Source organism: Heterocephalus glaber, unplaced genomic scaffold (genome assembly GCF_053883595.1).
Source record: "Heterocephalus glaber isolate CG9 unplaced genomic scaffold, H.glaber_assembly_v1.0 deba00000331, whole genome shotgun sequence".
NCBI classification, from domain to species: Eukaryota; Metazoa; Chordata; class Mammalia; order Rodentia; family Bathyergidae; genus Heterocephalus; species Heterocephalus glaber.
In genome coordinates, this window is record NW_028258142.1 from 63,850,402 (window position 1) to 63,875,233 (window position 24,832).

The window sequence follows — 24,832 nt, forward strand, 5'->3', positions numbered from 1 at the left end:
CACCAGCACCACCACAAACACAAGCGAAGCCATGGGCTACAACATCAGGACAGCTAGGGCTCCTCAGCTTCTGATAATCCGAGGGATTGCTGTCGTGTGCTGGGCACCACTCACCAGAAGTGTGAGCGCATGACTGCATACAGAACGCAGCGCCAAACATCCCCATCTGCGTGGCTCTGAGCCAGTCCCCAGGGCGAGGGAAAAGGGTGGGGCACACACACTGCACACCCGGCTCCACCAGGCAGCGGAGCTGGGCACCCCCAAGCGACAGAGCTAGCGGGCATCAGAACACGGGTCCTTACAGAAATGACAGTGAGCTGCTGCCTAAAAGCCGCCAGCCCACAGGCTGAGACCCGGCCGCCCCCAGCTGCTATTTTTATTGGGAATTTCATAACTGGTAAAGGGAACAGTTCTCTGTCTGTCCAAGAATCTAAAGTAACTCAGACTAGGTCTAAAGGTGTTTTCTACTCAAGACCAAAGAAAATCTTCTTTCATGGACACAGAGCACTTATTTTAATCAGCTTCTCGCTTAATGCCCAATGTTTGCTTCATGAGGTTGGAAAAGCCCCCTTAACCCCTTAGACTCTTCTCAAACCTTAGTTAATGCTGAATTAACCGTTAATCTGGGGGTGCACGACGGTGTGTGTGTGCTGAGATCTGTAAGTGGCAGCTGTAATTTGCACTTGGGGAGACTCTGGCGGATCACTAAAGCTGTTCATCTGGCCTGAGCCAAACAGAACAAAAAATTCGCTGCTGTCAAGACCCCCTCCTTGGCATTCCAGATGCTATGATGAAAACCGCCGGGCCAAAGTCTGAATGCGGCAGAGACCACACGCTGAAGTGCTCCAGGTGCCCCGCCTGCCTGCAATTTCGGGAGCATCAGCAGCGTTCAGTGGAGAACGTGGAGCTCCCAGTGCTCAGCTGCAGAAGGAATTCAGGAGGAGGAGGGGCTGCAGTCCTTTTACCCCACCAGCCCGGGGCTGAGAGAAGACAACGGGAGTCAGACAGCAAAGTGACTTCCAGCTCATCCTCAGCAGAGAGGCAAACAGAATCAAGTCACAGGCTTTTCCCCACCAACCACGGAACCGGCAGGATTCAAAGCCACTCGATGACAAAGCACCCAGCACAGTGGGGGAACAGGGACCCAGCCCGACCCAGTCAGAACCCACCCAGCCCAAGCAGCCGCCTGAGGCAGTGGGGAGCGGGCTCTGTACCTCGCTTTGCAGGTCATTTGTTTGCTTTGCAACACCTTCAACTTGGATTTCTACCAAATTCTTTTGGGCATTTTCTTTTAATAAAGATTCCTAAGAAGAACAAAGGAAACATTACAATGCTTCAAAACAAAATGTTCTTGTTCTTAACAAAGAATCACCTGTTATTTCTTTTTGTTCACAGAAAGAAAGCCTACTTTCCTACTGTCATTTAGAAATAAAGCAGATCGCCTTACCTAGCTTCATTTACAGCCACTTGGCATGATATTTACTAAACGGGTATGCATTTAAAATCTGGTGTATTAAGCACAACTGGAGATTGTTGTAACTCTTAGAGAAAAGTCTGGCTTTATTTCAAAGTCGCGCATTTTAAGTATGATTGCCAAAATTTTCAAAAATGCTTACTCAGCTAAAACTTAAGAACGTATTCAATAAAGAAAAAGCTTTATCTTTATTAATAATTAAAGTGCTTAATTTATGCCACCACTTTATTTGCCTGTGTGGCTTTTTTAAACCTCACAACAGCACAGTGGTGTAGCTGTATTACTGCTGCTGGGGTGAGTCACCTGTTCAAGGTCATCAGGTCAGCAAATAGTGAGGATAACAGAGTTCTCATCCTTACTTCCACTGGGGACTTTATGTAAACAGAAGAACTCATGTAAAGGACTGGCTAATTGGTCTAAGGTAGAGAGTCATTCGAGAATAGTTAACATTTAAATCAAGTATTACCTCACTTGATAAATTTAAAAGTTATAACCCCGGGGCCCAAATGAGCAGAAAATAGAATTTATTGTGTATATAATGGTTGAAAAAGAAATTTAAATCTTTCCCTCTTTTAGAATTTTTTTTTTTTTGTACCAGGAATTAAACTCAGGGCCTTGTGCTTGCTTTTTTAGAATTTTTAATGGAGGCAGAAGTTATTCTCTTTCAAAAACATGCTTTTCTATTTAAGGAAAAATAGCATAAAAAAGTTTTTAAGAGTTGCCTATCCTAGCTGGGCTTGGTGGTGCACACCTGTAATCCCATCACTTGGGAGGCTGAGGCAGGGGGCCGGCCACGAGGTCAAGGCCAGCCTGGGCTACATAGTGAGGCCCTGGCCCCTCCCCCCAGAGAGTCCTCTATCCTTTCTCACTGCTGTTATAGAGAAAGGACCAGTGTACAGGAGAATGGATCACCAAACCAGCCCCATCTCAGATGGCTCTGGAAACAGTCAGTCTAAAACAGGCTTTTATCTAACAGCGGTCATTGAGGGCTGAGCATCCTGTTTATTACCGCACGGCACAGGGAATAGATTATCTCAAATCCTAGGGTACAGGTAGAAAGCACAACCTAAGAATTCTATTTTGTACCCCTGGACTCTAGGTAGGACTAGCACACTGAATGGGAAATGGCTTCGTCTTTGCTGTAACCCAGCACTGCGGGAGAACCTGCCAGATCTGCCACATCTGTGCCAAGACGGCTGCGCTTCCAGCACCTGAGGTTCTCCCAGAGAGGGCCGTGGGTGCATCAGGCCCACGGGCGGAGGTACACGGAGGTCTCTGAACACCACGGGGACGCGGCTGAGAGGGAGAGGGTGCGGCCTCGTCGCTGGTCCCCTCCAGGCAGGGCTGGAAACTTCCCGGGGACGATGGGAGGTGGCCCCAGAGGGAAGCACTCCCCCGACAGGGACTCTGCCTACAGCACGCGGGGCTCTCCGTCTCTGTATTCCTCACACCTACCCGGAGATATTTAGTCGTATTTTCCAGGTTTGACAAAACCCCGTATGGGGCAGGGAAGATCCCGGTGAGGTTCACGGAGAGAACGGCATCGTGGACGCGGTCCAGGTCTTCGAGGAGCACACCCACGCACTGGTCATCACAAGCTGGGAGAGGGCAGGGTGGGTGTTAGCGCAGAGTGGCCCTGCGTCCGTTCTCACGGGGGACCCTGAGGCTCAGATCACAGCAGGGACGTCCTGGGCCACGCAGAAAGGAGCTGCAGAGCCTGGGAGCGGCCCCAGCATGGCCCATTCCGCTGTCCTGACCTTCGAAGCGCCCTGCTCATCTTTAGCTGAGACCAACGCAAGCAAGGTTGAGGGAAGCACACGGGGAAGCAGCCGGGCAGCTCTGCTTATGACAAACACAGAAAAGTGAACAGGCTCCTGGGCACCGTGACCCTCACATCTCCCCCACATGCTCCCCAGGAGCCCTGGCGACTCCCTGGGCAACCACATCTTGCACTTGGCAGTGACAGGAACCAGAACTGGAAAAGCCAACAAGCAAGCACTGAAGCTGCGGTGAAACTGGTAACACCAGCCACAAACCATCAGTGTCCCTCTCCTGTGCTGACTGAGCCTCCGGCCACGAAAGCCCAAGAAATGAGCCAGGGCCGAAATCCCTGTGCTGCTCTGGGGCCAGAGAAACAAGGGCCAGTGCCCCAGGCCCTCCTGCCTCGGCCTGCAAATGCACAGCTAAGGGCCCTTCGGCAGATGCAACCACCATCTAGGCTCCGTTAAAACAACAGCGTAAGATAGAAGGTGCAGCAGGACGAGAGCAGCCTGCTGATGATGGGCCCGCAGCCTCGCTCTCCTCATCAAGGGAAGCACCTGGAGGGAGCCCCACCTTCACCCCGGGAGGAGAAACACCCACAGACACAGCTGCTGTCCACCAGCACGTGCCGCGGCTGGCAGCCATCGCATCGGAGCCCCGTGGCCCCCGGCCTGCAGACGCACTGCCCGGACAGGGGGTCACAGTGGCTGTGCACGGAGCCGTGGGGGCTACAGTCGCACTTCTGGCAGTGGCCGCCCGACAGTCCAGGGTTCCCATGGTAGCCCACGGAGCACCTGCAGAGAGATGCCAGGTACAGACATTAGGTGCAGCCGTGTGCTCAACACCAGTCCCTGTCCAGCACTGTCATTATCCGAGAGCACACAATGACCGCTGGAGACACTGCTTTGGAGCAGTTACGAGGCCCCGGCCAATCATACAAATCCACAGTGACTCCCAGAGCAGCCCTGTAACTATGTCCAGGATGCTGCCGGAGGAGCGGGCGTCCCCAGCCCAACAGCGTACCTCTCACAACGCCGGCCCTCATGGCCCACAACACAGGCATTGCACCGGAAGCCACCGTCACCTTCCAAGACGCAGGTGGGACTGAAACTGGAAGAACAGAGGTTTGCTCTTGAATTGTGAGATACACAACTTCAAAGCTTCCTCGATATGCTTATCCATTGTTTGGATACACTGTGGGGGTTCTAAAGTTAAGTGATGACACTGGGTGACCGGACAAGCTTGTTTGAGCTAAAATCTGTTGGGTGAAACCAGTGAAGATCAACATGTAATCAATATAAGTGTGATCTGGAGCCTTGTTGGCCAGGATAGATAGATAGATAGAGGCCAGGAGGACTCCTCAGGTCTGCTCTGCTTCTGACTTCCTCCTCCTTGGATAATAAGGGGAGAGACTTCAGTGGGAACACAAATAAAGCCAATTCAGACAACACAGAAGGTTTACACACTCACTCTCTTCTTCATAGCATAACAATTTCTTCCTAATGGTTAACTTATCATGCAGGTTTGGGGGACAGTTAACAATTTTTTGACGGAAGAAGTAAAATAGAGTATTCAGACAGCACAGAAATATGCAAACCAGAAAGGTAAACTACCCTTCCAAGCATTCCTCCGGACACACACAGCCATGTGCCTGTGGATACAGATACTCATGTGGAAATGAGTTTTTCTGAAATGGCATCACACTGTGTGTTCAGTTACAGACTTCCGGTGAGCACTGGGCCGACCCTGAACTAACAGAGTCACCGCCTCCTCCGTGAGGGGACAATACTCACTCTTGGAACATGTCAGCATGTATGTGACCGTCCCTCTGGGCAGATCTGGCAGCTGCCCCCCGATTTCTCCTGAGCGTGGGCGATGCTAAAAGACACCCATCTTTACACACTCATGCAAGTATCTCTGTAGCACCGACCACAGAAAGTGAGCTTGAGTCAAAAGGTATATACACATTTAATAAACAAATAAGTAAAAACAACAGTGAATTTTAGGCTGCCTGGCTATTTACAAGGAAAGTGGATGTAGTTCCTCTCTCTTTGTCCTTGTGAACAAACACTGCTTAATAAAAGAAGCTTTAAACAAATATTAAAAAGAAAGTTTCATTTAGACTACCCAAAGTTGGTGTTTATGTTCGATGCCCTTGCCATATACTCTAAGTGACAATAACATGCTATTTACGAATGATAATCTTCATTTGAATGAGAGTCCACTGATATTCCACTTCCGATGCAAAGTTCTGGTTCCCTTTTGCATCTCTGTAATTCCAGACTAGTATCCTTCACAGGAGGTAGAAACCAGCCCCAGAGTTATCACTAGGCCCCACTTCCACACTCTTGTCAGGCACCACTCTATATAAATTCTAAACCTATTCCCTTAAACAGAAACTGGATTCTTTTGTATCATTATTCACAAAATTAACATCAACTGTTTATCTCTATGCAGACTGGATATTACATAGCTGGGGGCTAAAATTAGTCTTCAATTTGTTCCATGCTAACACCTAAGAGCTTCATAGATGCCCTGCCTTGGAAGACTCCCCTCAAGTGCTTATGGGAAGGAAAGGCTCTTTCCTAAAGTCAGCCTGGGTCCACAGGGATGACACTGATGAACAGGCCTGGGGAGCTACTCCGAGTAGGGCAGGGCGGCACCTGCGGGCTCACCTGGCAGGGTGCTGGCGGGGACAGGTGCACGGGGAGCAGTCCTGGGCCGTGCCGGTCACCCTCCCATAGTAGCCGGGAGCACACAGCTCGCAGTGGTTCCCAGCCGTGTTGTCCCTGCAGTTCTGGGGTTCAGAGGAAACAATGGGAACCAGTTAGGAGTCACACCGGTCGGTGCCGCTGAAGCACGGTCACGTTCCTGTCACCTCGCTGCTGCTTTTTTATTATTATTATTCTCAAGGAAAGAGGAGTATTTTCCTTTTCATTTTTCATTCCTGGGAACCATTCCAGCTCTGTGGCCTCCGTGCATCCCAAGACTGCACTCATCCACTCTAGCCTAGAAATCACTAGTACATTCTTCCCAAGGAACTCAGACCCATGACCTAGGGTAGGCAGCTTTCAGAAGCTTACACTGCAACCTAAAATACATGGTACCCAGGAAACGTCTCCAAGTGCCACCTGGGCTTCAGTGACCCCACGCAGGGAGCTGAAGCAGCAAAAGTGCACGGACAGGAGGCTTAGGAAACAGACAGGAGGGGAGAAAACACACGGCTCAGAGCACCACCAGGAGCTCAGCGAGAACCAAGGAGATTGTGGGAAACCCGACGTCCACAGTTGGACCTGTGGTCTTGCTGTGAGAAGACCGCGTGGTTTCTAAACTGGAAGAGCACGAATTGCCATCTGGTTCTGATTCTGAATCTTCTTGTGCTCAGTTCACCGCTGTGCATCTGACGCAATGGGAGGGACGGAGGCCATAGTCCCTGAGCTGGCTCAGGCTGCCCCTTGTTCCCTCCAGGGTGGAGAAGAAGGAGGGAAACCTTTTGGAGTGTTTAAAAAGCGATGCTAAAGTCCCTTTAGAATTAAAAAATAGCCCAGTGTTTTTCATCTTCAACTTCAGCTGATGAAAGTGATTTCACTGGGATCCAGCTGACTCTTTAAGGGACATCGCTTTAGAAGTGACATGTGTGACCTCCTTCTTAAAACATTGTAGAATACTTATTTTACCAACATAGCCCAGAGGTGACACAGAACACGTGTGAGGGGAGGTTGGAAGCAGAGCTCCAGGTTTTCCATGGCTGACATCCACTGTGCGGAAAACCCCCAGCACAGGATGGATGCTGGATGCTGGGCTTCCTGGTTTCCTAGAGAAATGAGGACCCAGCTGCCCCAGTGAGTGGTGGAGAAACAAGGCCTGACATTAATGAGGACAGAGGTGTGGGATGCACTAGCTGCTGGGGGGACGCACATGGCATGCTTGCCATTTTCTCTGACATGTGAAAAGGCTCAGCTTCATCTCTCACAGCGGAATGGCAGGGAGTGGACATGGCAGGACTCCAGAATAGCTTCCGGGTCCCTCAGTCTTTCCCTTCCGGGTCATATCTAAGACAATGGCTTTTTTAATAACACCAAAGTCCCAGGGACGTGAAGCAGGGGGACTGTTTTATATAACCGATGACAGAACCAGACCTTTAGATGTCTTGGTGCCCATCCTCATGACAACCAAAAAAAAAAAAAATTGTTACAGCTTTTAAGCCACAAAATGAACTTCTCAAGGAAAAGCCGGAGGAGGAAAGGTCAGGTGCCAGCCCAGAGAGCCAGGAAGAAGTGGCTGAGGGGCGGGACTGGTGGGAAGAATGTAAGGTTCCATGGTCAGGCAACACTTGGGCTATGTTGCAGAGACAGAGGCCCCCAAGTTCCAGAGGGTGCCTCTCATGGGCCCTTCACATCTCAAAGGTGTTGGCCTCTAAAGATGAATGGTGAGATGGAAACTCAGGTGCGGGCAGAACCACAGCCATTCCAGGTGCACCAGGTACAGAAACCGTGGAACACCTGCAGGGTGAAAACCTAGTCTCTCTGGACACATGGGACAGGGACTGGATCAAGTTGCATTGCAAGTTAAGATCCTGCTGCTCTTTGTGAATAAATCCCAACTAGTGCTTTATCTCAATGGCTCCAAAGAATAAAACTGTACCCACAGGTGACCAACCCAAATCAGAGCTGCCCAAAGCTGAGCTTCACTGGGAGTGAGCTCCTCACCATTGGAGATATATAAAGGTTCACAAGATCGTAGCTTGAAGAAGTCATTAGAGACAAACACAGAATACAAATCTGTAAGGAGGAGGAGAAGCTGGGATCAAAATGTGTCCTGCTCAGCACCACTAGCCTGGAAGAGAGCAGTCTAAATATAGCATCTGTGTCCAGCCCTCTGAAGGTGAGTGTGGCCTTTGTCTATCCTGCCACATTCAACTAACGGGCCCAAGCTCTCAGGTGGGTTCCCAGCAGCATCCAGTAGCACAGGCAAATTGCTGCCTCTGTTTACCCCAGGGAGACGTCTTGCCACGGTCTAAGGAGACAGTCAGTGCCCTGGGTTAAGCAGGTTGTGTCAGCAGATGGGTCAGTGAACTGATCACTTCCTTCCGGTAGACTTGGGCCAAGAAAGCTAAGGCAATGATTCAGTGTCGTAGAAAGAACTCATTTTGTTAAAACAGCTATGCCGAGGAAAAGGCAAAATATGAAAGAACCAACCAGCGTCTTCATTGGCGTGACCTCGGCCCCCGTGACTGGGCCACGGCACTTTCCTGGCTAGTTTCATCCACGCCAGTTGCCTGAAATCCACTGTCCTCAGATCTTTACACGAGCCCCTTCCGCACTCATTTCCCTTCCATGTCTCTTCTACCTGAGCCGAGGGAGTCTTGGCAGGATTCACACACTGACCATGCTTCCATGAGTTATGGGGTGAAGGAGGAGATCACAGAAATTGGGAACGTGTCTCTGATTATTTCACATCATCAGTTAGTCCTGGTGAACTTAAGCAAAGTCCCGGACACAAGAATCCACCACGAAGCTTCTGTCTGGGTTGCTTGGTCCTTTCCAGAGCTTTCCTCATGTCTCCAAGACCAAAGTTGGTCTACGGAAGGGGACCAAGGAACAAATGCTTACTACGACATGAACAACTTATGGTGTCATTTTCCCCAGGACAATAGGCATTGTTCCGAAAAACAAAAGGAGAGGGGCACCACTCTCCGCAAAGAAATAAACTGAAACATAAACTGTGCATGAACTTATTTTAAAATCTCTGTGGCTGTCTTCAAACTCCGACCTAAAGTTCTCATCTACTTTGATTCCAGTCACCAGTACAGTAGGTGAAAACTAGACACAGGTCACTGATTCACAGTCAATGCCACTAACAAATTCAGCATGGAATAAAACTGGTACAAGAATTTCCACTGGTGACATCAGACCATTTAGCTAAGCCTTTCTGAAGAGAATACACAAGAGTGATCAAAATATATGGTGAATGTTAAATTTTTTTTTAAAAATTTATTACAGTAAAGACACATTGGCATTAATTCAATACTTCCTCTAGCCTTGAACATTTTCTTGCCACTTTCTAAAGCAGTTCTACAAGTCCTTTTTTGTCTTTATGAAATGTGATAAAAAAAATACAGTGAATGCTGCTGCTGAGCACTATCCAACAGAAAGGCAGCTCATAAAAACATGATGCTGTGTCCTCATCCACCTTGTTCCCTGGATCAGGTACCAGGTGACTTCTGGCTCTCTCCCAAAGTCAAAAGGATGATGGAATCAATTCAGGACTTCCAGGAAGCCAGTACAGCACAACTAAAGACCCTTACAAAAGAGGACTTCCAGCACTGCTTCAGAAAGCCTCAAGAACAATGGGATAAACCCTGCTTGAAGCAAGGGAGAGTATTTTGAGGGGGATTCATGGCAATGTTGTTCCTCCTGAAATAAATTTTTAAAACTTTAAACAGTGCCTGTAGTTTTGGATCACATCTTCCATGGTATATTTAGGTGAATTTCACCTCTCCTGTGCCAAGGACTCGGTGACTGCAGACCAGAAACGGAAGCGCTCAGTGTCTATACCAGCTGCCACTCCGGGCCGGCACCCTGACACTCACGTACCAGGCACTTCCCAGTTTTGGGGTCACAGGCATCACTGTGGTTGCTGCAGCTGCAGGGCACACAAGGAGCGAGGGGCAGCCAGGATTCTCTGCCACCTTCCGGGAGCTTCTGTCTGTGGAACCCAGGGGCGCAGTCCTGCAGGGTGCAAAGGGGACCAGCAGGGAACCCTAGGGTTAAAACCTGGGCAGAAGACCTGAATCCACTCCCCAGGGAAGAGGGCAAGTGGGCACGGGCACCTGTGAAGCCCAGCATGGCGCTGTCAAGGGTGAGAAAGGCCAAACCCAATGAGATGCCGCCCACACCCTCGGGTGCCTCCTGGGAAGACAACAGGGAATTACAAGCACTGGAGAAGGAGGAGAGAACCAGAGCCCTCTGCACTGCTGGTGGGACATGAGATGGTGCAGCAGCTGCAGAAAACGAGTTACCACACAACCCAGGAATTCCACGTTGGGGTGTACATCCGGAAGAACAGAATGCAGAAATGTGGAGAGGTACTGCACACCCTTGTGCACGGTAGTAATATGCACAACAGCCAAAAGACAGAAGAAGCTCAGATGCCCACAGAAGGAGAAGACAAACAAAGTAAGTATGTCCATACAACGGAATATTACTCAGCCTTCCGAAGGAAGGCACTCGGTCCATGCTACGACCTGGATGGGCCTAGAGAACATTACACTGAGGAGAATAAGCCGGACACAGAAACACAAGCACTGAAGGGCTCTCCTCCTGGGGGAGCGAGACACAGAGAGCGAGATGTTATACAGCATTATGACCAAAATTTAAAAATGTTTTTAACTGAGAAAGAAAGGAAAAATGACACAGATAACTACGAGCTCTGTTATTCACACCGAGCTGCTATTAACATGCACATTTCAACTGGAAACCAAGAAAGAGGTTTCCCTGAAGCCCCTACCTGACAGGAGAAGCCAGCCGTGCCGGGAGGACAGACACAGTGCTCTATCAGCAATGCCACCGTCCCCATGGGCTGCTGGCCCCCAGCCTTCGTGCCAACCTCCATGGAGATGTTGGAGATCCTGTGCCACCACAGAGCGTGGAAGCGGGAGAGGAAACATGAACACTTAAAACATGTTACAGAAACAGACAGTGACAAACATTTGCATATGTGTTAAACCAGAGGTTTCCTCCCAGCTGGGGACAGCTGCTACTCCTCAAGATTATAAACAAAGCCAGGTGTGGTGACGCACACCTGTAACCTCAGCACCATGGGAGACCACGGCAGGAGGACTGCAAATTCTGACCTAATCTGGGCAATTTGGCAACTTAGCAAAACGCTGTCACAAAAGAAAAAAATAGAAGGAGTCTGGGCTAGGGCTGAGTGTGAAGGCCTTGGGTTCAAGGTGCAGCACACCCCCAAGAAGATTATAAACAAAATGAGTTAAATGAAGTGTATTAGTGGTGTTACTTGGCCAATGTTTAAGAACCTACAAACATTATAGGAAGACCCCTCCGGGTCTTTCTCTGGTTTGACCAAGACTCAACAGCCTTCCTTGTGGGGTAAAGTCTTAACTGGGTTGGTGACAATTCTTTATACATCTTTACAAACAAATGGTCATTGCAGCTTTCAAGTGAAGACAACGTCACTGCAGCTTTCAAGTGAAGACAACAGCACTTTAAAATATTTTATCTCCATCTAAGATTCCACCTGGTGGACTTGCATTTCATAGCCACATTAGTACAGTCAATGGCTAATTTCCACTTCACACACTGTTCCATAACGATATTAATACTTAACCAGGTTTGGATAAGGGACTGAGGTGCATATGCTCCCGAACACATTCGTCATCCTAGTGAAATGAGTCAAATCCTTTCAGTTCTGGGTCAAACAAGGAAAACACAGTTCTAGAAGCTTCTGTACCTGCTTTGCTGTAGTCCCTGACCGTAGGACGCCTTGACGAGGATGTACTCGATGTTGCTAAGGACAGACATGAAATCCGCACGTGTGACAGGTTCTTCAGAGACAGAATTAAAGTATTTCCAAAAATCCTGTGGATGAGCAACACATTCAGTCAAATTCAAAGCACAAATTCTCACAGGCGTAGGGCCCGACAGAGAACACACATTTCTTTCATAATTTCCACTGGAAATGCCCCGTTCTGGGTGTGCCGTCGAAGCTAACTGGGGAAGACTTCCCGTGAGGGCCCAGGTTGGGCCGGCGTCAACCTCACCACAGGAGCTGCTGCCGTCGGCCAAGATGGGCCAGCCACAGCGACCCCGGGGGTAGGCGGAGGAGACAGTGCCCTGATTCCAGTGAGCCCCAGACTCCTGAGCCATTCTCTCTACACAGGGCAAAGCCTGGCATCAAGAGAACGAGTTTAAGGCGCAGCTCCCAGGAGACCAGCAGAAGCCTAAGTCGGAAGTCGCTCCGTATCCAGGGATCCATTCCAGGACCAATCCCTGCACACGTATGCCTACGACCGTGTTTAATTTATAAATCGGCCACAATAAGAGCCAGACAACAATAACAACACAGTAGAACAATGACAGCAATGTACCGTGATACAATCCCCAGCATCTCTGCCCTTGGGCTTTGGGCCATTGTGAAGTGCATCAAGAGGAAGCCGAACACAAGGACAGTGGCACTGTGACAGGCTGATAACCCAGATGGCAGGCGGCACAGTGTGTGCACACGGACAGGGGGATGGGCCCCTCCTGGGTGGGGCCAAGCAGACAGAGCAAGGCTTCATCATGCATTTTAAAGCTTATGCAATGTTTGTTTCTGGACTTTTCCACTAATCTACGGAACCTCAGCTGACCACGGGTAACTGCAACCTAGAAAGCAAAACTGTACTAGAAGAAAGGCTATAAAATTCAGAAAGCTTTTGGAAATCCTGCTAGACCCACTGGAGTGGGGCCCCAGGCTTCCAGTTCTCTTTTGTCACGTGGAGCTCTTGGTACACAGCGAAGTTCACACCGTGAGGCCCACACACGAGACCTCTGCTCACCTCCTTCATCCCCACTTCCTGATCCCGCCGCACTCCGTTCTCCGGCACGGTGGTGTCTGTGTAGATAACTTGCTTCCTGGTCCGGCCTCCTTTGATGAGGACTTGAGGCTCCAGGTTGAAGGTTCCGGTGCCATCGGAGGCATAGAAGGCCACGCTGTACCTCAGCCTGCCTCCATAGGCCAGGAGCTAGCAGGAAACGCACTCGCTTACTGCCCTGGCAGGCACACTGTGGCTTTAAAACATGCCATCGCCACCAGGTCAAAGAAATCCCGTCTCTTAAAAATACATATCCACAGGTGAGATTCGTGCTTTGCATCTGCTTCCTTCTAACCACTCAATTATGAATTATTAAATTGCTCCAAGGTGTAGTTCCCAGTGACACCAGCAGTGGTGAGCTCCTGACTAAATCACCATAGTAACAATTCTAATTATTTTAAGCTCCTTTGAATCATGTTTGCAAATTTTACAGATCAGGTGGAACTCACGCATATACTGGATTGCAGTATATAAACAAAAACATAAACAGTGCCTTCCACGGCTCTTTAATAGTAGGGGTCCCCCTCCTGTCCCACCCGGCCCAAGTGAGTGACAGTTTCTTGGGAAGTCTTCCCAGGTCCTAGCATCCAGCCCTGTATGGGGCATATATTTTAAAATGCAATATGTTTGTTGAATGACTGCTTTAGAAAGGAAGAAAGTCATGATTTCAAAGACTTAAAACAATCATGAAAAATTTTAAAGATTCACACATTTGAGGAGAATTTTATAAGTGTTAAACATCTCCTCCTCCACTTAGAAGAGGGATTTGGTAACCGTTAGTGACAGCCGGCACGAACACCGGGATTTTACATCAACATCGTCATCCCGGGGGAGGCGGCCCTCAGTGCCCTCACCTGGTCTCCCTGGAACTGCGCTGGGAGCCGCCAGTAGAAGGGCTCTGTGTGGACGTGCTGTCGGACGGCTGCAGCATCCAGCAGGATGTCTGGGGCCTGGTGATACACGCCCTCGGTCGTGCCCGTCAGGTTGCTCTGGGAGACCACATGCAGGAGGGGCGGAGGGACGCCCAGCGTCACCTGCCACGGGGAGATGCACATGAGACCAGGAGGGGGCACCGCGTCTTCATCGGATTCAGGAGCAGCTTTGGGACTGACACAGGAATAGTGAGGACTTTTCCTTGGAACTAACAGCAAGACTAAAATGAATGGCAAGGGTTTTACATGGCTGCATTTCGGGTCAAGCTTCTGCTACACTGGGGCAAAACTCAAAGCACAAAGGAGGCAGGAGAGCAGTCGGGGTTTAGCTGCTCACAGACAGCTCGGCAAAGGGGCCAGGCTGGAAGCTGCCTTGGTTTCCCGGAGAGCAGAGCTGAGCTGTGGTTCCCATATGGATCTGCTCTGCAGCCGAGAGGCAGAGGGAGGGGATGAATTTTGAGCAGAAAGCACGGGAATGTTGACTTAAAACATGATTAAGATAGAAGACACATTATCATGAATCGCCTCAAACTACGCCCCCTCACTTGGAGCACACTCATCCCATCACCCTGCCGCTTTCTGCAGCAGCTCAGGAGCCCTCTTCCTCAGTCGTGCTGTCGTGGCTGCCTGGATATCCTGACTGTTTCCCTGTCATGGTCACCGTGATGGGGAAGAGCCAGACATCACACGGTGCCAGGCCCTGTGAGTAAGGTGGATGAGGACGCACCGTTTTGTTTTCGTTTCACAGAAATTGCCGTAAACATTTGACCAACGGTGCTTGATGTTTAAATAAAAAATGTGTCACAGGAAAAGACAAATTGCCACTAGCCCCCCTCAGAACACCCCCATCCCTCTGAACACACTCATCCCGTTGTCCCCAGCAAGGTGCCTTTTACTGTACTAAGTCTTTAAAAATTTAAATGTTGACTAGATTTCCCCATCACCCCCTGTAAGTACGTGACCACCTCGCCCCCCCGACCTGGTTCCCAAGGTGTCAGGATTAAAACTCCCGACCCTGTGGGCGACTCACCAAGGTCCTCACGTAACCCTCCAGCTCCCTGCAGACGTGTGACAGCCCGAAGCAGAAGCAGGGCATGCAGCCCTGGGGATCCTCAGCACGCAGGGCGAAGCTGCCAGCGCGACACTCGCTGCACTGGAGCCCGATGACGTTTTCCTACAGGGGACAAAGAGTGGCTCATGGGCGCTCGGGAAAGGGAGAAGCGGGCTGTGTGGGCCGAGGTGAAACGGACACGGGCATCATCTGAGACCCACAAAGGTCCGGAGGCGAGGCCCCGACCGGTCTCAGGAGCCAAGGTCCTAGGAAGACTCAGCCAGCGACTCCAAGCACGGCTGATGATCAGGATCGTTCTGGAAGCTTCAGGAAATACAGGTTCCCGGACATCCCCTGAAGAGGATTTCCTAGGATGCCCCAGGATCAGCCTGGAGCCCTGGGGTGATTCTTGTGTGGGGGTGTGTGTGCATGGGTGCGTGTGTGCATGCGTGTGTGTGGGTGGTGACAGGGATAGAACCTAAGGAAGGCCTCACACATGCTGAGCAAGCACTCTACCACTGAGCTGTATCCCCAGCTATTTTGTTTCATTTTTTAAATTAAGTTTTATTTTATGACAGTATCTTGCTAAGTTGCCTCAACTGGCTTGAACTTGCAATCCTCCTGCCTCGGCCTCCTACTAGCTGGAATGACGGGTGTGGGCGGGACCTGTGACAGGTCCTGATCAGTGTGCACCAGTGGACCTGCCCTCAGGGATCCTGATGGTGGTCATCCAGCAAGGACAGGTGACTACTAAGGCGAGTCCCGCTGCTCTCATGCTCTGTGCTCACAGCTGCTATCCTGAGATGCATCGAGACCATCACGGGATGATGCTCCCCGACTCACAGGCCACAGTACCTACAGGGCTCTCCTTCCTCCTTCCAGCCAAGCATCAGCCCACTGTCCTCCAGCCTCACTCTCAGCACCCAAGAAAGGCCCAGAGAAGGTGGCCACGACCTCCAGGAAAGGCCATGATGCGCATGAGGTTAGGTTACACTGGGCTCTTGCTGCTGAGAAATCACACAGCGCAATTCCCTCTGCGGACAAACAAGACCATCGTTGCCCTTCACAGCAGCCTGAGCTCCTCAGAGCCAGGCGCCCTGTGTTCAAGCCAGATGGCTCCATGGCCCAGTGGAGCACCCAGCGTCTCCAGTCTCCAAAGTGGTGCATCACCTGACGTCTGTAATAATTCTTCCCTCTGAAGGGCTCCCCCTTGTTTTATTTATTTTTGGTACCAGGGATCAAACTCGGGTCCTTGTGCTTGCGCAGCATGCAGCGAAACCACTAAGCTTAATCCCCAGCCTCCCCCTTGCTTTAGAAGAGCACACTCAAGACTTTCAACCCAGACTCAGGAGCATGAGACAGGTGGATTAGTGTTCAGCCTGGCTGTGCCTCCCACGGCAGAAGCCTGGAGCGGAGGACGAGCCTGCAGGCAGGCGCAGTGGGTACCTTGCAGGAGCAGGTGCCAGTGTCCTCCATGCAGCTGCAGACACCCCGGTCCAGGGCGCAGGAGGCAGGCAGAGTCCCCTTCAGGTCACAGTCGCAGGGGACACAGTCAGGAAAGTTCCGGTAGCCCAGGGAGCACTGGTCACAGCTCTGCCCGCCAAACTCAGCCTTGCAGGGGCACTGGCCAGACAGCAGGTCGCACTGTGAGCCTTCAGAGCCCGGGCGGCTGCAGTTGCAGACCTGAGAGAGAGGGAGGGAGGGAGGGGGAGGGAGGGAGAGAGAGGGAGAAAGAGGGAGAGAGGGAGGGAGAGTTTGTAGGTGCTGCGGGTGCATGCCAGGAGACACCAGCGGAGGGGCTGGCATCAATGAGCCCTGCCCTCCAGGCACCTGCTGCACTGAGTCATTTTGCCATCGGCACACCAGGCCAAAGCTGGGAACCAAACCAAACCCAACAGGTCTAGCAGAATTATTTCTGAGGTCACGTAAGCTTGCCACTGCTCCAGAACACAAACTGTATCCAACCCAGTCTAAGAAAGTGACAGAAAGCAGACGTTTCCCAGACTGGACATCACCCGTGATGTGGCTGCAACCTCCTCTTGGGAAACTGCTCACACTGCAGGTGCATTTAAAGGACACTGTTAGGGTTCACATCTGGACACCCCAGGAAGCCTCCTGTGCTCACGGTCAGGGTTTTGTGGAGGTGACTGGGTCGGGGGCTCCCTGCTGCAGCTGGTAGGAGGCGGGGCTGGCTGGAAGAGATTTTCTAAACATCAACTTCACAACTCGGTTCTTACAAGGTGAAATAAAGAGCTTTCAAGGCTGCTTCACCTTCCCTATTCATCCTACAGTCTGTACAGATTTACTGACTGAATGACCGACCGATCGATGGAGAGGAGGTCTCCCTAAGTTTCCCAGGCTGGTGTTGAACTCCTGCCTCAAGCTCCCACATAGCTGGGCCTGCAGGCGCCCACGGCTGTGCCAGGCTTTACTGGCTTAGACACAAGCTGCCAAGCCGTCCAGCGGGGTATAGGAGCCGCTAGACAGCGGAAGCGGCGCGTGCCTGCGGGAGCTCCGGCGGGAAGGCCTGGCCACCTGGCACTCACCTGGCACCCACGCTCTGCGCCCCAGCCCCAGTGCTCGGCCACGCACTCCTCACACTTCGGGCCCCGGGTGTGGGGGGGGCAGGTGCACTCTCCGGACTTGGGGTCGCAGCTGTTCTGAGTGTGGGCACAGTCGCAGGCTGAAACAGAGAAGCGGCCGTACACCATGGTCAGAGCCCGGACTGTGAGCACCCTGGCCCGGGCTCTGCACGCTGAGCGATGGCTCGCCATCCCAGGGACCCTTCTGACACGCCAGAGCTGGGCCGGACTGGACAGGGCCGAGGGCAGGAGAACAGGTGGTGCTGTCACTGAGCCCTCACTACACGCCTGAGGCCACAGCCTGGCGCTGGCCACTTGCTGGCCACCAGTCAGCATCTCCATCTAGAGATGAGGAAACAAGAGCTCCCTGAAGTCGAGAGTCAAAGCTAAGCTCACACAAGCAGCAGATGGCGGGCCAAGCCCAAAACTCAGGCCTGCGCCCTGACAGCGCCCGAAAGCCTAGAACAAGCAGCCCCGAGCGCCCACACTTACGTGTGCAGCCGCCATCCCGGTACGCGTAGAACCCATGCGAACACCGGTCACACCTTCGCCCGGCGACGCCTGGCACACAGTGGCACTGGCCTTGGGCCGTGCACGCCTCCGAGGTGGAGCCCGCCACGCTGCAGTTGCAGGGCAGGCAGCCGAGCCCCGCGTCCAGCCCGTAGTGGTCAGGCTGCATTACAAGAGGGCAAGGTCTCGTGAGCCAGGAAGCGACCTCACGCACAGGGACATTTTCCAGGTGACCCGCGGGGTGGCCCACAGACCACGGGGTGTTCATATTATCACACAGGCCTCGGAAAGGGGAACACAGGAAGCCAAGCGGAGAGGGCGCTTTCCCACAGTCGTGAGCTCAGCAACAGCAACGGAAGGGCAGGCAGTGACCAGCGGGCATCTTACCAGGCACTGGTCACACCGCTGTCCGGTCACGTGGGGTCTGCAGTCACAGCGCCCGGTCTCACGGTGGCACACACCAGACAGGGAGCCTTGCTCGTGGCAGTCACAGGCTAATGCACACACACGAAGCACACACTCACGGTCATTTGGGGCGATGGCTGCAGCAAGAGCCTTTAATGGCCAACGGGAAAAGTCTGAACAGTGGAGATGTCACCACAAAACTAAAAACATAACACACACACACATACGTAACAGAGTCTGCCGAAAAATATATACACTTCGGGGAAATAAAAACAGTATGACGTTTTCTCAACAGATGGTGCTTCCCTCCTATGGGGAACCCTAGAGGATGTTGTACCTCGCAGGAAACCCGCTACACCGCCGGCCCTTAGAGAAGAAATTGAAAATCCATGTGCAGCAATCTCAGTGGCCAAGGTTACCCAAGCAGCAGTTGACCGTGCTAATAAAGGTCTGGAGACTCAGGGCCACCACTCTGAGCAGCTCTGGTCATCATAGAGGCCAGAGGTCACTTGTATTAACCTCATGATGTCTCAATAATTTAGCATTAAAATAAATGTACAAGTTTTTCTTTTCCTGAAGTGTGTATACATTTTTTGGCGGACTCTGTATATACATACCACTTTGCAATAACTAACATTTTAGCATTTTTATGAAGAGTAAGCCAAAACAGAGTTGGTTGGTGGAAGCAACCCTCAGAGAAAAAAATATTGAAGCTATTAAGATAATAATAGATGGTAATATTGAAACTATTAAGACGATCATTAGCAAAGTAGCTTGACAAATTTCATGAATGCCACGAAACTTTGAAATGGAGCTGCTGATGTGTATCAGCAAATTTCTATTGAAAACATCAATGGTGATTTCAAAATCAATTTAGGCACTTGCTTTCATTTCAAACATGCAATGTGTTGTCTTCTAAAGTTCAGTTACAGCATAATCTAGATAATGTATGCATTCATATTTTATTCTATAACTTAATGAAGAATATTTCCCTGTTGTAAGTCGTGAATGATTTGTGGCTTCAAGCAAGACATTCCAATTACAATACTAATATTTAAAGCACCCTACTGTTTCAAAAGGGATCCAAGTTACCAGGTTCAAAAAGAGTCAGATCAAAATTCACAGGATAACTGTCCATATGTGCTTTGTATTATTTAATTTTCATAGTATCTGATGTTTTCACTGACCAAATATCCCAATGAATGCTTGGCCTCAGAAAATGTACGCCAGTCCATAGCTCACAGACTGAATAACCCTAATCGGAAAATCAGAAATCTGCAATGCCTTGGGAAGCTTAAAGGGCAGTAAATGCTGCTGTGCTGAGAGTATTGTAGTGGGTCACCTCCAGGCTGCCTGTAGAAGGAGCGTGAGAGACCTCAGTGGGTCTCACGGTAGACTTGGGTCCCCATTTCCCAAGACATCTCCTTACACATATGCATGTTCGTAACTCTGAAAAGCATCTGAAATCCCAAATACTCCTGGTCCCGAGCATTTCAGAGCAGTGATGCTCAGCCTGCACAACCTTGTAGGAGCAGGAGGACAGCGCTGGAGTCCGGGTCGGTGGCCAGAGAGGTGCTGGAACCCAGCGTCCCTATGCGACCCAGGCAGCCGCGCCCGAGTCACAGGGCCCCCCTCAGCTTCGGATGTGGGTTAAGAGACCAAGACCACCCCTTCCGCAGGAGCCCCAATGGCTGTGGACCCTCTCGTGGCTGCCCTTCTTTCTGCAGCCCGGCTGCCACACCACTCCTGGCTCTCAGCTCCAGGCTCTCACCTGGCTCCCACCAATCACAAGCCACGCACACAGCACAGCCACGCCCGGCTCCCGGCCCCTGCAGCCCCCGTTTCTTAGCATGTCCCTCCCACCCCACCCGCTCTGTGTCCTCCTGAGCCCTGGTCTGCTGAAGTCCAGAGCTGTCCCAGCTGCTCAATTTCATGGGCAGATTTCAGTCTGCATCTTACTGGCTCTTTGGGTAGAAAGCAACCCGCTGAGCTCTGTCTCCCTAGAATTCCAAAGCTGACGGTGCAGCTGCAGAAGACTGGGGTGAAGAGCCAGGGCAGTGCGGGAACCCATTTCCAATCCTTTAACAGCTGTCTAGGGCCTATGTTTCTGCACCTCCGGCGCCCTCTTGTGTCTCCATGTTGTAATGTCATAGAAAGACCTGCACTGACATCAAGACTCAAAAATTACAGCCGTGTTTCCCCAAAAATAAGAGCCAGGAGGAAAATAATCAGCGTTGAAAACCAGAGATCAAAGACACCGTGGGCCACATGATGGGCCAGCACCTCGCTTCAGTCATTCCAGGGTGATGGGATCTCACGGTTTCCCACTCTTCACCTTGGAAGCCCACCGCCCCCTGCGCCCCCCCCCCCACCAGGTGACGTTCTGCGCGCCAGCCCTTCAGTGCTGAGAGCAGAGCTGAGGCTTTGGAAAGCAGCTCTAAGTAACAAATCATCCGCAGTGGCCCGGAGAGCGGAGAATTCGGCCTCGGGCTGCGTTTGGTCAAGCGCAGTCGCAGCAGGAACACAGCCCCTCTCTGACGCGTGCTGGTGGAGGCCCCGTGGCTCGAGACGAGCAACACTGCCCCTCCCTGGGCACTCACCCTGGCAGTTCTTGGCAGCCACCGCGTCTCCGTAGAACCCGTCCGCGCACCTCTCACAGCGGGCGCCGTCTGTGTTCCCCACGCACTTCAAGCATTCCCCGGTGACCGGGTCACAGCCACCGGGCTCGGAGGGGTCCACATTGCCGCTGCAGTCACACGGAAGGCAGGATCCCCCCGGCACTGTGGGGTTTCCATAGTAACCGTCTGCGCATCTGTATCCGGGAGGAGAAGCGGGCTGGCATCCACGCAGCTACCCAAGACACTGGCCTACTGCGCAGTGCTGCCTGAGTGCGGATGGAGCAGACCGGCTCCTTCCCAGGCATCATCGGGGAGGGTGCGACTCCAGGTTCAGGCAGCCGCAGCTCCTCCCCACCCGGGGGCCACAGTGAGCGGTTCCAGCAGACAGCACAAGTCCCACGGATGTGCACCTGTCTCCCACCCCTGCCCCTCAGGACCGGCGGAGCCAGCGTCTGTCACTGAGACTTACACTTGGGAAAAAACCACCCTGGCTTTCAGGAGCCCATGTCAAATCAAGCCACCTGTCACCTGCACGGTCACCCAGAGCAGCGGGACATTCAGATGGGTGCAGCATAAATCCCAACTCCTCACTACTCCCCACTGCTCCCAAGGCGGAGTGAGCTCCCGCAGGAGGTGGAATCCTGTTCCCCACACGGCCTCAGCCACACCTACCCTCCGCTTCTCAGCAGGTGTCTTGGTTTTCCTCTATAATTCTGTGAAATGGTAATTATACATGCAAGCTCCCAAACCACACTAACCTGGTCCCTACCCACTGCCCTCCCGTGCAGAGTCACCCGCATTCCCACACGCACGCACCATGATTCTGTGCTGGTTAAACATTTTAAGAAAGATATTAAAAATAAACCCTTGACGTTTAAAGAGAACTTTAAAACAACGGCACCTCTCGCACCAGGTTCCGGCATAGCCCGGGCCGCACTGGTCACAGACCATGTCCTCCTCCTCGTCCAGACGGCAGGTCGGGCTGAAGCTGTGGGGACATCAGAAATGAGTGCCACATTCTGGGGAGGCTGTCAAATCCCAAATACAAACTTGTTCTTCTGGTTTCGTACTAGGGATCAGACCCAGGGCCTGTGCACTGAGCTGCATCCCTTTAAAAACATTTTTATACTTTGAGACGAGGTCTTGCTGAGTCATTTAGCTGCCCAGGCTGGACTTGAACTTACAGTCTTCCTGCCTCAGCCTCTGAGAGAGGGGGGATCCAGGCGTGCACCGCTGTGCTCAGCCACAACTGAGTACTTTCTCCGACACCTGTCCTTACAACAGCATTCAACAGGTCCTCAGCCCTTGGCCAGAACCCAGGGTCTGTGGTACCAACCTGCCCTGTGAGCCTGCTCCATTCCCCCCATGTGGAGTTGTGGCAAGGGCCCTCCCTGCTTCTATCCTCCCTGCTGCTGCCTGGGGTAACTGGCTCATCCTTGCTGCCACTCAGGAGTGACTTCTTCCAGGAAGCCGTCAGAATGCTCCTGGTACACCAGGTTCTTCTCTGGTAACCCCTGGCACTGAGCTTTCCACCCTGCAGAGCCCCACGCGGCAGGGACAAGCCTGAGCTCGCTGCCAGGCTCTCGGAGGAGCAGCAACCCTGAGAGCACCTCCTGCTGCCTGGGTGTGGCTGAGCCTGTGCTGCTGTCCCTGCCGGAAGCTCGGTTCCTCGGGTGGCACTCTCCAGAAGTGGTGGGACCTTAAGTGCAAACCTTGGGTGGGATTGAGGTGGCTGCCAGGCAGTTAGAGAGCAAGCTGTTAGACCAGGGCGAGCCAGGCTGCAAGCCCTCTCCGGCCCCATCCTTCTCATGCATGCTCCCACCAAGGGGATACCACGAGGTCCTCCCCAGGTACTGGCACCGTGCCCAGAGCCTCAGAGCGAAGAACCGATCAGCCTCGCTTTATAAGTTGTCCAGCCTCACTGATTTCACTACAGCAACCCAATACAGACTGATACAGCATCATGTTTATATTTGAGAATTTCGTATCAAAATCCCTGTGGGGACTTGGCTAGGGAGGGGGGGTGGAGGGAGAGGACAGCAGGTGAACAGCCTTCTGATTGCTGCCTGCGGGACACAAGGCCCTGCTGAGGCGTCCTCGCCTGCCTCCCATGCTCTGCTCCAGGGCCCCTGAGAGTCCTCGAACAGGAAGTGGTATCCACACGACCACACCCGGGCACCCCTGGGTCCTCCTCCTTCAGTCATCCTGGCCCTGCCCAGTGAGGTGGCACTCCCCCTACCTCCAGGCCACGTGGGGGACAGGTGTCCACGACAGTTGTGACCACACAGGGTCCCCGGGGCCAGCAGCTAATCAGAGCAGCCACCGTGGCGCTGGGTGCCCTGCAGGCACGCAGTAAATGCATGTTGAATGGACAGATGACTTCAGACCTTTTATTGAGTCTCCTACTGTCGTATTTTGGTCATTAGATCAAAACACAGCAAGCCCAGGGACAATGCGCTGCTCATCTCCTTGTCCTCTCCACCTCTGAGCCTGCTGGCAGGCACCAAAGGTACAATGGTGAGAGAAACCATGAGCAACATTAGACCGGAGGACAAACGTGCATGTGTTTGACCTCTGACCACACCTTTTCTTGCATAATTCAATACGCAAGCTTTTTAAGCAGATGATCATTTGTGGCCTCTGTGTCTAATACTAGTCAGTGACCACTGGGCTCAGCTCATGCAGGTAAGGTACAGACCTGGCTTCAGAGTCATCAGAACACAGCCCAGTGCCAGTGTGGGCCATGCCAGGCAGGACCTGCGAGGAGGAACGAAGCTTACTTGTTGGAGGGTGTGGTGAGGGGGCAGGCACAGCGCTGGCAGCCCCCCGGTGTCCCCCGGGAAGGTGCCCCGTAGAAGCCGGGCAGGCACTGCTCGCAGTGGTCCCCAGTGGTGTTGTGTGTACAGTCCTAGGATGCACCATGAAGCGAGGAGTCAGAGCCAGTTTCCTTTACGGACTTCCAGGTTCATCGGCCGACAATATGAAGCCCAAGTTCAAATACACAAACAAGACAAATGCGAAAACAATAGCCCAGCAACAAGTGATAGGAGGAAGGGTTATCTGTTTCCAGATCAACTAACTTTAAATTATAATTTGTATAAAAGAAGAACCTAAGATTTTTGCTCCAACCACATTAGAGTAACTGGTACCAGATTTGTCCACCTGTAACAAACAACCAGAAAACGGAGCAAAGAACAGTGGACCCTTGACTTACGAACTCAATTCATTCCTGAGGGATGGTTGTAACTCACATTGGTCAACTGCCTTCAAAGTCTCTCTCCTGATACAGGCAAACCTCAGAGATTTGTCCTTAGAGAGACACTGGCCCAGGATTTCTCAACCCCACACAGGAAAGGACACTTGTCATGTTCCTTCCAGAACTCGTTAAGGGTTAAATCTGTATGTGAGACTATCTCGAAGCACAAGCTGCTGGCATTCAGGCCATAACTCAAGACTTTGGTCCTAAGTTAAAACTAAAATTCCAGTCATAGCCCAAGTTGTTCACATGTCAGGCTGGTCGTAACTCAAGGGTCCACTGTTTATCAAACGACTGGTTTTAGACAATTGTACAACTAGCACAGGTCTGAATGCACTAATCCACAAATGGGAGAGAAATCAGCCCTCAGGAACAACCCAGAGATGGCAGAGATGGTGGAACCAGATGCATGGAAGGAGTAACTGGAAGGCACCAGGAGGCCAACGCTGCGCAGTGTCACGCATTTGTGAAGCAAAACGTCACTTTCACAAAGGAGCAGCTGCCAGAGAGCGGGGAGGGGTGAGAAGTGGGGTTAGCCACCAGGTACCCATGTCCAGTTACTGGAGCACGAGTCTGCCCACTCTTTAGCCCAGCACTTGGAGTCTACAGCAGTCTACAGCATGTTACCCAGGGGCCAGGAGAGGCCAC

At 51.9% G+C, this 24,832-nt stretch overlaps 1 protein-coding gene across 7 annotated transcripts in view; it reads right to left on the minus strand.

Annotated features, from left to right (window-relative positions):
- Lama1 (laminin subunit alpha 1) overlaps window positions 1-24,832 on the minus strand; it is a 132,103-nt gene that overhangs the window by 31,767 nt on the left and 75,504 nt on the right. For all 7 annotated transcript variants that reach the window (XM_087194848.1, XM_021265232.2, XM_004853311.3 and 4 more), the window contains 18 exons: window positions 23,709-23,836; window positions 21,830-21,916; window positions 20,911-21,122; window positions 18,293-18,399; window positions 17,888-18,068; window positions 17,360-17,496; window positions 16,260-16,496; window positions 14,793-14,936; window positions 13,685-13,864; window positions 12,795-12,980; window positions 11,708-11,835; window positions 10,745-10,865; window positions 9,832-9,966; window positions 5,911-6,032; window positions 4,259-4,345; window positions 3,836-4,029; window positions 2,930-3,072; window positions 1,215-1,304 (listed from right to left, as the gene is read on the minus strand). In XM_087194848.1, coding sequence (XP_087050974.1) covers window positions 1,215-1,304; window positions 2,930-3,072; window positions 3,836-4,029; window positions 4,259-4,345; window positions 5,911-6,032; window positions 9,832-9,966; window positions 10,745-10,865; window positions 11,708-11,835; window positions 12,795-12,980; window positions 13,685-13,864; window positions 14,793-14,936; window positions 16,260-16,496; window positions 17,360-17,496; window positions 17,888-18,068; window positions 18,293-18,399; window positions 20,911-21,122; window positions 21,830-21,916; window positions 23,709-23,836 — 2,619 coding nt within the window. The remainder of the gene's footprint in view (window positions 1-1,214; window positions 1,305-2,929; window positions 3,073-3,835; window positions 4,030-4,258; window positions 4,346-5,910; window positions 6,033-9,831; window positions 9,967-10,744; window positions 10,866-11,707; window positions 11,836-12,794; window positions 12,981-13,684; window positions 13,865-14,792; window positions 14,937-16,259; window positions 16,497-17,359; window positions 17,497-17,887; window positions 18,069-18,292; window positions 18,400-20,910; window positions 21,123-21,829; window positions 21,917-23,708; window positions 23,837-24,832) is intronic.